Genomic DNA, 11,825 nt, shown 5'->3' with positions numbered 1-11,825 from the left:
CAAGGCACATAGACTGTCAGCTTTTGCAAGCAAAACCAAATTTGCAAGCAGAAACATTTTGCAAGCAAAAAAAATTACAAACAAAATATTTGCAAGCAAAAAAAAAAAATTTGCAAGCCAAAAAAAAAAAAATGACTTGCTGAGTAAGCAGCAAAAGAAAGTACTCAAAATATGGTGGGAGGCTCAAAGAATCAGTGGGTGGGCTCAAGAAGTAGGCTCAAGGTTAAACTTCCAGACCAGAACCATCATAGCAAAGTCTGACAGGAAAACTGTCACTGCTACCACTACCCTAGAGCACTAGTAGCAGTTTAGGTTGCAGCTGCCACCTCTACACCAGGAACTCTGCTCTTCAGCAGCCACCATGACTTCTAAGGACAGTGCTGTTTCTTTCTTTTTCTTATTTTGTTGCACTGGCTAGAACTTCCAAAATAATGTGACTAATAGTACTCATGATAAGCAGCTTTTTCTTGTTCTTGCCTTTAGTGGGAAAATGTATAGTTCATTTTGGTTTGCCATTGGTCCAGAGAGTGTTAGGAAAGTTATCTTCAATTCATAACTTACTAAGAGGTTGTTTTATTTTGTTGATTTACTTGTACTTTTAAAATCAGAAATGAATTTTGAGTTTTATCAGTTGTTTCTTGGTCAAAATGATCATATGCTTTTTTAATTGTTGTTTTAACCTATTAATGAATATAGTACATAGGCTTTCTAGTATTTAACCTTCCTTGGATTCATGAAATAATTGTTATTCAGTCAGAGTACATGTTCTGCAATCTGACTGCCTGGGCTCCAATCTAGGTTTTGCCATTACTCTTTGTTATGACCATGAAAAAATAACTTATTCTTTGCAATAGTCAGATTTTTCTTCTAAAAATCAGAAAGATAATAGTAATACTTATGTAAGAGTTGTGTGAGAATCTTTTAAGATAATTCATGAAAACAACAGTATATGCCACATAGTATGCAGTCAATGTCAATTAGTATCTTTATCTTTAATCTTCTATACTCTAGAAGACTTTTAAACATTTAAATTTCTGTTCAGCTAAGGAAAGAAAATTTTTCTGTAAACCATTAGTGTCTTCAAGTTTCATAGGTATAGCTCTCAGACTACTTTTTCGTTTTGTTCATGGCTTTTGTCTTTCCAAATATTTTATTTTAATCATTTGCACTTTCTTAGAATATCATTTATTGCCATACACTAATAAATCCAAATTTATTATAGTATAGTTGTACCCAACATTCTCCCCTCTTCCTACTTTTATTAAAATTATACCATGCAATATACTTCTGTAACAATCTGTAACAAATATTACCAAAATATATTGCACAATGCTAGGTTTGGGGTACAACTGAACCTGTCACCCAGGTAGTCAGCATCATCCCCGATAGGTAGTTTTTTTGCCCTTGCCACTCTCCCCATCTCCTCCCTCCAGTAGTCTCAAGTGTTCATTGTTCCCATCTTTATGTCAATGTGTACTCAGTATTTAGCTCCCACTTATAAGTGAGAACATGCAGTATTTGATTTTCTGCTTCTGCATTAGTTTGCTTAAGATAATGGCCTCCAGCTGCATCCATATTGCATCAGAGGACATGATACCATTCTTTTTTATGGCTGTGTACTATTTCATGGTATATATATACCACATTTTCTTTATCCAATCCACTCTTGCTGGGCACTTGGGTTGATTCCGTGTTTTTTCTATTGTGAATAGTGCTATGATGAACAGAGGGTACGTGTGTCTGTTGTTACCTTTTTTCGTATTATGTTACAACATTTCGTATTATGTTACAACATTTTTGTATTATGTTACAACATTAATACTTGCTATTCTTTTTTTCTTTTTTTAAGATTTTTAGATTCTGGCACACATGAAAAGGAAATATATTGAGTGGTTGTCTTTTGGTGGTAATGTCCTAGAAAATCCTCATTTTCTTTTTTATATTTTTCTATAATAAATACATATGATATTTAAAATTTTTTTTATTTTTATTTCTATTGCATTTTAGGTTTGGGGGTACATGTGAAGAACATGCAAGATTGTTGCATAGGTACACACATGGCAGTGTGATTTGCTGCCTTCCTCCCCTTCACCTATATCTGGCATTTCTCCCCATGCTATCTCTCCCCAACTCCCCACCCCCTGCTGTCCCTCCCCTATTTCCCCCCAACAGACCCCAGTGTGTAGTGCTCCCCTCCCTGTGCCCATGTGTTCTCATTGTTCAACACCTGCCTATAAGTGAGAACATGCAGTGTTTGATTTTCTCTTCTTATGTCAGTTTGCTGAGAATGATGGTTTCCAGGTTCATCCATGTCCCTACAAAGGACACAAACTCATCATTTTTGATGGCTGCATAATATTCCATGGTGTATATGTGCCACATTTTCCCTGTCCAGTCTATCATCGATGGGCATTTGGGTTGGTTCCAGGTCTTTGCTATTGTGAACAGTGCTGCAGTGAACATTCGTGTGCATGTGTCCTTATAGTGGAATGATTTATAATCCTTTGGATATATACCCAGTAACGGGATTGCTGGGTCAAATGGAATTTCTATTTCTAGGTCCTTGAGGAATCGCCACACTGTCTTCCACAATGGTTGAACTAATTTACACTCCCACCAACAGTGTAAACTGTTCCTATTTCTCCACATCCTCTCCAGCATCTGTTGTCTCCAGATTTTTTAATGATCGCCATTCTAACTGGCATGAGATGGTATCTCAATGCAGTTTTGATTTGCATTTCTCTAACCACCAGTGATGATGAGCATTTTTTCATATGTTTGTTGCCCTCATGTATGTCTTCTTTTGTAAAGTGTCTGTTCATATCCTTTGCCCACTTTTGAATGGGCTTGTTTTTTTTTTCTTGTAAATCTGTTTTAGTTCTTTGTAAATTCTGGATATCAGCCTTTGTCAGATGGGTAGACTGCAAAAATTTTTTCCCATTCTGTTGGTTGCTGATTCACCCTAATGACTGTTTCTTTTGCCATGCAGAAGCTGTGGAGTTTGATTAGGTCCCATTTGCCTATTTTGGCTTTTGTTGTCAATGCTTTTGGTGTTTTGGTCATGAAGTCCTTGCCTATGCCTATGTCCTGAATGGTTTTGCCTAGATTTTCTTCTAGGGTTTTTACGGTGTTAGGTCTTATATTTAAGTCTTTAATCCATCTGAAGTTAATTGTAGTGTAGGGTGTCAGGAAGGGGTCCAATTTCTGCTTTCTGCATATGGCTAGCCAGTTTTCCCAACACCATTTATTAAACAGGGAATCCTTTCCCCATTGCTTGTTTTTGTCAGGTTTGTCAAATATCTGATGGTTGTAGATATGTTGTGTTGCCTCCAAGGCCTCCGTTCTGTTCCATTGGTCTATATCTCTGTTTTGGTACCAGTACCATGCTGTTTTGATTACTGTAGCCTTGTAGTATAATTTGAAGTCCGGTAGTGTTATGCCTCCCGCTTTGTTCTTTTTGCTTAGAATTGACTTGGCTATGCGGGCTCTCTTTTGGTTCCATATGAAGTTTAAGGTGTTTTTTTCCAGTTCTGTGAAGAGGGTCATTGGTAGCTTGATGGGGATAGCATTGAATCTGTAAATTACTTTGGGCAGTATGGCCATTTTCACGATATTGATTCTTCCTAACCATGAACATGGAATGTTTCTCCATCTGTTTGTGTCCTCTCCTATTTCATTGAGCAGTGGCTTATAGTTGTCCTTGAAGACGTCTTTATGTTCCTTGTTAGTTGTATTCCTAGGTATTTTATTCTCTTTGTGGCAATTGTGAATGGCAGTTCATTATTGATTTGGCTGTGTTTAAGTCTGTTATTGGTGTATAGGAATGCTTGTGATTTTTGCACATTGATTTTGTATCCTGGGACTTTGCTGAAGTTGCTTATCAGTTTTAGTAGATTTTGGGCTGAGACAATGGGGTCTTCTAGATATACAATCATGTTGTCTGCAGATAGAGACAATTTGACTTCCTCCTTTCCTGTTTGAATACGGTTTATTTCTTTTACTTGCCTGATTGCTCTGGCTAGAACTTCCAGTACTATATCGAATAGGAGTGGTGAGAGAGGGCATCCCTGTCTAGTGCCAGATTTCAAAGCGAATGCTTCCAGTTTTGCCCATTCAGTATGATATTGGCTGTTGGTTTGTCATAAATTCCTTTTATTATTTTGAGATACGTTCCATCAATACCTAGTTTATTGAGGGTTTTTAGCATTGAGATACTTGCTATTCTTTACCTTTGTGTCAAGTAGTAGCAATTTCATTATCATGATTAATAAGGATATGGTTTAGAATTTTATCAATAAAGAGTATCTGGATAGTTTTACTCTCTAATATATTAATCTCCATTTTTACTTTTACAAGTTTTTTCTTCCTAGTTTGATTATTTTAAAATTACCTTTATTGCCTATTTTAATGTCTACTTTGTTTATTTTCCTATTTTATTTTTTATTGATACATAATAAAAACATATTGACACATTTATAAAACATATAATAATCTAATCAGGGTACTTGGGATATCTGCCACATTAAACACTTATCTTTTCTTTACCCTAGGAACATTTGATTTGTTGTCTACTAGCTCTTTTGAAATATTCAATATATTATTGTTTACCGCAGTCACTCTGCTGATTTATTGAACACTGCACCTAGATCAAGGCATTTTAGGCTAAAGGGTATTTTCTTATGTGTACAGTTTGATTCCACCCTATATTTTTAATAAATCTATTGTTTTAATGTTCTTTTCAGACTTTATAGTCTCAATTTTCTCTTTCATACAAGAATTACTTTTAAAGAATGCTTTTAATTTTAAAATACTTATTTTTTTCTATCTTCCTAAAATCAACTTCTAATTTTATTACATGGAAGTCAGAGAATGTGATCTGTACAGTGTTTTTTCTCTCCATCTAATCATTTGATCATGTCAGCAAGAAGCCTGAAGAAAATGGGAGTTAAACACAGTAGACTTAGAGAATGCTATATTAAGCATAAAAATTCTCTTTTATCTTTATTACTTTAAAATATTGTAAAATAAATTTAATACTTGCTTAAGATAGTAGATGAATGATTACTGTCTTTTACCTACTTACTGGTGGTAACATCAATTTAAATGTCTTAATGTTCAACCTAGATTACAAAATGTCTCAATTTATATGCTCACTTTCATAAGCTAAGATTTTTTTTCTTTCATATAGGAAGCATTTTTCTCCCCTCTAATATGAAACTATTTAATGTTATTATTCATTTTTATAATATAATTGAAGCATTATTTGCTTTTGTTTGCTACAATTTGGATTTACTTTCAACGTTTAAATTTTTTATAGATTTTAATGCCACTTTTCAGAATATTTCTGTTTATTCGATTGTTATTTTTACAGAACATGGTTGGAGAGTGGGCCTTACCAGAAGAAATGATTGACAATGTACCTCCCTCCAACAATCACATACTGGGCCATGTTGTTCGCAGACTATTTGAAAAGTCTCTTCCTCCTCAAGCAGAATCAACAACACCTGAATTACCTTCATTTGCTGTTAAAGGATGCTTATTGGGGAAAACGTTAAGTGGAAAAACTACCATTTTAAGGTCTCTACAAAAAGGTAGGATTTCTTCTCTCCCTCTCCCTGCCATTAGGTTCTGTTTACATGAACTATAGCTGCAAATGTCTATGTCTATAAAAAGCATACAAGAAGCACTGCTAATATGCTGAGAAATCTCTATCATCAAACATTTTATAATTGTCCAGGCTATGATTATTCAGCCACAAAAATGAGTGAGATATTGATACATGCTACAACATGGATGATCCTTGACAACATTATGCTAAGTGTAAAAAGCCAGACACAAAAGGTCATATAATGTACGAGTCTATTTGTATGAAATATCCAAAATAGACAAATACATAGAGAAAAAAGCTGAATTATTGGAAGCCAGAGGCAGGGGTAGGGGAATGAGGAGTGACAGCTTAATTGGTTTGGGATTACCTTTTAGGGTGATGAAAAATTTCGGGAACAATATAATGGTGATGGTTGCACACATTGTGAAAGTCTAAGTGCTACTGAAATGCAGCCTTGAAAATGGTGGAAATGCTTAACTTTATATGAATTTTATCACAATTTTCATTTATTTATTTTTGAGATGGAGTCTCGCTCTGTCACCCAGGCTGAAGTGCAGTGGCACAATCTCAGCTCACTGCAACTTCTGCCTCCCGAGTTCAAGCGATTCTCCTGCCTCAGCCTCCTCAGTAGCTGAGACTACAGGTGCACACCACTACACCCAGCTAGTTTTTGTATTTTTAGTAGAGATGGGGCTTCATCATGTTGGCCAGGAGGTCCTGATCTCCTGACCTTGTGATCTACCCACCTCAGCTTTCCAAGTGCTAGGATTACAGGTGTGAGCCACTGTGCCCAGCCTTGTCCCAATTTTTAAGAAAAAGCTTGATCCAAAAGGCAGTTCTAGTGGGACTGGAAGACAGTGTTATAGGGCAAATTCAGAACATAAAGTCAACAATTTCAATTTCCCAAATGAAAAGCTATTTATAAAATTATCTTTTGAACTTTAGACTTTCCTATGCAGATACTTTCTATTGACACTCTTGTTCAAGAAGCTATCCAAGCATTTCATGACAATGAAAAAGTCACTGAGGCCCTACCAATTCAGAAAAAAGATGAAGAAGATGCTCTACCGGTTCTGCAGGAGGAGATTAAAGAAAGCCAGGCAAGTATGATTCTACTTTTCTTTTCTGTGCCTAGAACATTTGAGATTTGGAACCAGATGGAAGCTAAAAGGTCTTCTAGACCAGAGATTTTTTCTGTATGGACCCAGAAAGTAAGATTTAGGTTCTACAAATGTCTAGAGAATAAACATTTAAGTTAAATATTTAGGACAAATTTTAGGCCAAGAAGCAAAATCGAGGATATTATGTGGGTACTTGTACAACAAGAGAGAGAACTCCTGTTTCTCACCAGTTTGTCTGGGTGGACCGCCTAGTGTGGTGGGCCCACTCTATGTGTAGTAGCCATCAGCAGGAGCCATTCTTCTGAGGAAACAGCCACTAGCTTGTAAGTGGGGTGGGTGAAGTGAGGAGGTTGCAGAGGGTGGAAGGGTGGCATATGATTGTTGTCGGGGAACTCAAGAAATCACCAACTCTTGGACCGAGATCCTTCCACTCAGCTTCTGGCAGTTACCAACATCAAAGTCCCCAGGGTGTAGTCAGAGACCCAATATTGGCCCTGGGCAGTGGCTGAGGCAGGTTTTGAAGCCCAGCAGGTACCGAGGTAGAGAAGGACTCCTGTCTCTCTCTCTAGTCTCACAGTGGTCAGCTGCTTCAGTGGCATTCAGAAACTAAATAAAAACAGTTGTCAGGCCACATGTGGTCTATGAGCTGTAGTATGCTGACACCTGATCTATAATAGTAGATCCCAACTGGGGGATGGCTCTCTGAAAGGTTTACCTATACCGTGTTCCCATCAATACTGCATCTTATTACATTATTGCATGAAGGTTCCTGGGGTGGAGGGGTGAATAGGAAGATGTAGCCCCACCTTCAGAATCCTTGATGTAGTCCAGCACCATCGTTCTACTGAGCAGACAGTAAAGACCCTAAGCATGAATTAGTCTGCTTGGAGTCAGAAGACTTGTCAGTGGCTTCTCTATGATTGCAATGGCAGATTTTAAGTCCACTACTCTTTCCTCTCTCTGCCTTATGCTGCCTCTGCAATGAATAACTTAGCTAAGAATCTAATCCAGGTCATTTGCATAACCTGAAAAAAATAAAAACCGTTTAACAATTAATTCTCAAAATAACTGGGAGAAGTTTTATTCATGGTGGCATATCTCTTCTTCCATGTTGTAGATGGTTTTCCATGTACTCTACCCTTTCCTCAGGTTCCACTGTCTTTTCAAAATAGTAGTTGGCATATTTTACATAGTAATTGAAGACCATTCAAAAGACAGATTATATCACAGGTTATTGTGTATTTCTGTAAGTACAGTTATCGTCCAATATTGTTTGTTTCTGGAAATAATAATTTAGGACTGAAACTTCAATTCCCTTTAAAATCATTAATGTTATCGATAAAAAATATTGTATTTGTTCTCAAACCTTTACTTACAGATGTTAAATTAGGAGGATTATTAAAATATGGCAATATTAAAATCTCTCCCTGTGTATGTGTTTTCTCTCCAAAGGATGCACAGAATGTATTTTCGGCTGGTCCAGTTTCAGATGAAGTATTACCAGAAACAGAAGGTGATACAATACTTAGTAAGATCTCAAAACAAATCATCTACTATTTACATTAGAGAGAGAATGACAGCACATATATGTGAGCACAAACATATTTTCAGGGAAATAATCAGGAACCAAGGGAAGTGTTACATAGTTGTCAACATATAGCCATTTGACAGAGGGAACGAGATCACTCTTGCCTACAGCTGGAGATAAGATGAAAATTACAAGGAAATCTTTTCAGCCTCCTTCGGATAGTTGATCAGTTTTGTTGCTGTTAAGAAAGAAACCAGAATAAATCATCCTCCTTCTTCCTGGCTCTGCAGGGAGACAGTCTTTTCTTGTTGTCACCTGTGCAAGACTGTGTGTATAAGTACAATTGGGGCTTTCTGTGTGCTGCTCTGTTCATTGTATTGCAGGAGCTGGTCTTTTTAACCTATATGCACAGTGGTTCCTGAGTTTATTCTCAACCTTGGGCACTACCAATACAACTAAGTTTCCCAAACATAAAACGTTACCTTCCTTGGGATCTGTGCTGCAGTCCTTCAGATCCTTTGTAGAACGATTGAAGGAAAACAATTTTAAATATTAAATATTTCTTTTTCTGTATGTACTAGTGAAGGCTTTGCCATATTAAATACCTTCCTCGTATTCTAGCATGAAGCCAAGCTCCTCCTGTGCTATCATTATTATTGCCATTACCATTGAACAATGTCCAGGTTTACTACGAGCATACAACACTCCAGAGCAGTTGGACTTTCCTTTTTTAAAAGGACACTATCTGTCCCTTACTCCTGTTATCTGTTTCTTAAGGATAATTTTAGTTGATTTAAAAACTATTATTTTATTACATATTTTATTATATATTAGTCTAAGTAATTATAAAGAAACTCTTTTTTTTATTATTATTTTGGATATGGAGTCTCCCTTTGTTGCCCAGGCTGGAGTGCAACGGCACGATCTTGGCTCACGCAACCTCTGTCTCCCGGGTTCAAGTGATTCTCCTTCCTCAGCTTCCCGAGTAGCTGGGATTACAGGTGCCCACCACCACGCCCAGCTATTTTTTGTATTTTTAGTAGAGATGATGTTTCACCATTTTGGCCAGGCTGGTCTCGAACTCCTAACCTCAGGTGATCCACCCACCTGGACCTCTCAAAGTGTTGGGATTACAGACGTGAGCCACCACGCCTGGCCCACTAAACAAACTCTTAAAACTTCTTTTTTTTCCACAGAGTTTAATTTAAAACACCTCTGACTTGTAGAGTCATCTGCTTTTAAGATACTTATCTATAACTTGATAATCCAGGAACAAAAAACTGTGAAAAATTAACATTTTAATGTTTTTTAAGAAAAACTTGACTGTCTTCTGAAAAGCTTCCCCCGACTGTGTTGAAGTGTTCCTAATGATATTTTTATGAGCTCAGATCAATCAGGAAGGGAGGGTATAAGGGAAGGAGGGAGGGAGAGCGTCAGGGAGGGAAGTAAGGAGGAAGCAGAAACACCAAGACACACGGTGACCAGGATCTTAGTGGTGTGAGTGAAGGTAAAAGCTATACTGTGGCGATTCTATTACTTCCTTCCCCTGAGTATCTCAGGCATAGATGGATCATAACCCTTATGTCCAAAACCATAGATGGTCAAATACTGCTGTGGTTGTTAGGTATAAATACCAGAAATTTATTCTTACCACTTTTCCTATTGCTAGATGCTAATGCTGATAAAACACCAAAAGCTGAAGAAGTCAAATCAAGTGATCATCTCTTAAAAGTAAGTATTATGATCTAAATATAGCTAGTAGCATATTAAAATGTGTCATGATTAATGGCCTTTTGGAGTGTCTTCAAATGCAATTAAATTGCAGTGTGCTCTTTGGTTTTAAAGTAAATTTGATGGTATAATATTAGCTTATCTGACTTTACTTAGCATTCTTTGTATTCTCAATATTTTTATCAAAAGCAGTGGAAATTACTCTTCACTTTTGCCAGGGTGATAAACATGTGCTTTTAAAAATTTTAGACTAAGGCCAAGCTCATTTTTGTGTGTTTTTCTTTACCATTTAATTTATGACTTTTATTTCCCTTATACCCTCTTTACCTTTAAATATTTTTTTCCAGATATTATCCTCACTCTTGTTGGTGACTCTGTAGAATTTTTTTATTAATTCCTGAGAAAATGTTTCCAACAATTCACTGTTTCTCCTAATGGAATCTAATTGGTCATCAAATAAAATGGCCAGACTAAATCAAGTGAAATTTTACTTTTTATTACATTTGATTATTTTTGTAATGCATCTCATTATGAAAAACAGTTTTATAATATTTTAGATTTCAAAACTGCTTAAAGATAGAAAAAGTTTTGGAAGAATATACACCAAACTGTAAACAAGGTGACCAGTGGGAAGGGAAGTGAGTTCAGAAAAAGCAAGAAAAGGGGACTTACAATTTTTATTCTGTGCAGTTGAAATATGAATTAGAAGAAAGGATAAGTATGTTTTTATATTTATATTTATTGATTTTTTCACAAATTCTATATTCAATTCAATTCAAAGAGCATATGTTGTTTTGTACACTGTTTTAATAACTCGGATATACCAGTAAATACAAAAGACAGGAGTCCCTGACCTTATGATGTTTACATTCTAATGGAGAGAGAAATAATAAACTATGATACATATGGTGTTGAAGATGATGATCAGTGTCATGAAAAAGGAAACATGGAGTGGAGCAAGTAGAGGGTGCACAGGCAAGGAATAAAAGATGTGCACAGCAGTGAGATGAGTTGTGATGGGGATTAAAAAAAAAAAAAGTGAAAGAGGCACAGTTGGTCACCTTATGACATTAGGCAGGCCTCCTTAAGCAGATTCAAAGAGTGAGAGAACCAGTGCACTGGATTTGGGGAAGTGTTCCAGACTGTGAGGATAGTGAGGCAGGAAGGTGCCTGGCCACAGGGGCCAGAGAGTATTTTATTTAGTGAAGGATGAGGTTAGAGACATATATCAGGAAGGAGAAGAATCAGATCAGTCAGAGACTCAGGCAATTATCGGGACATTTGGAGTAAAAGGGATAGTTTTAATAGGGTTTGGAATAGAGCGACACCATTTGACATAAAATTCTCACTCTGGCGGCTAAGAATAGACTCTAGGGAAGTTCCTGTTTCAGTGATATTGAATAGCTTGTATTGGACTAACCTACAAATACAATTATAAACACCAGGCGAAATATAAAAGCTAATTATTTGAGGGCTAAAAGAAGACAGCAAATAAGCAAGCAGCCAACAGCAGACAGAAAATCTGTGGAATTTGACCATGGAAAGATGAGAACTTCACTGGGCAAGGACCATGTTTATATGGGTTTTCCCCAGAGGGCATGCCCCAGTCTACATGGCATGAGTGGCTAGAACCCAAGCAGAGAGCTCAATCTTTCTGATTTCAGGTATTAGAGAATTAAGTTTGGGGATGCAAAAGCAGCTGAAATTTGAAAAATATGAGCTTGAAAGGGAAGGAGGCTCAAAGGAAGAGCCTCAAGTTCTGCACACAAATTTTCCTGAAGTGCTTTCCTGACGCCAGAATTGTGCCACATGATCAGTGTCATCATCAGAGAGCACA

General features: G+C 36.8%; 1 protein-coding gene across 7 annotated transcripts in view; it reads left to right on the top strand.

The window, feature by feature from the left end:
• SPEF2 (sperm flagellar 2) overlaps positions 1-11,825 on the top strand; it is a 196,774-nt gene that overhangs the window by 72,165 nt on the left and 112,784 nt on the right. For 6 of the 7 annotated variants that reach the window (XR_001830837.1, XR_001830835.1, XR_001830838.1 and 3 more), the window contains 4 exons: positions 5,372-5,591; positions 6,554-6,708; positions 8,182-8,257; positions 9,927-9,988. Coding sequence is in view for 2 of the 7 variants with exons in the window: in XM_017548274.1 (XP_017403763.1) it covers positions 5,372-5,591; positions 6,554-6,708; positions 8,182-8,257; positions 9,927-9,988 (513 nt within the window). In the remaining 5 variants the exon portion in view is untranslated. The remainder of the gene's footprint in view (positions 1-5,371; positions 5,592-6,553; positions 6,709-8,181; positions 8,258-9,926; positions 9,989-11,825) is intronic. The other variant, XR_001830836.1, reaches the window with a different exon arrangement.

This window comes from Cebus imitator, unplaced genomic scaffold (genome assembly GCF_001604975.1).
Source record: "Cebus imitator isolate Cc_AM_T3 unplaced genomic scaffold, Cebus_imitator-1.0 Scaffold205, whole genome shotgun sequence".
Classification (NCBI taxonomy): Eukaryota; Metazoa; Chordata; class Mammalia; order Primates; family Cebidae; genus Cebus; species Cebus imitator.
This window is presented reverse-complemented; position numbering and strand designations above follow the sequence as displayed.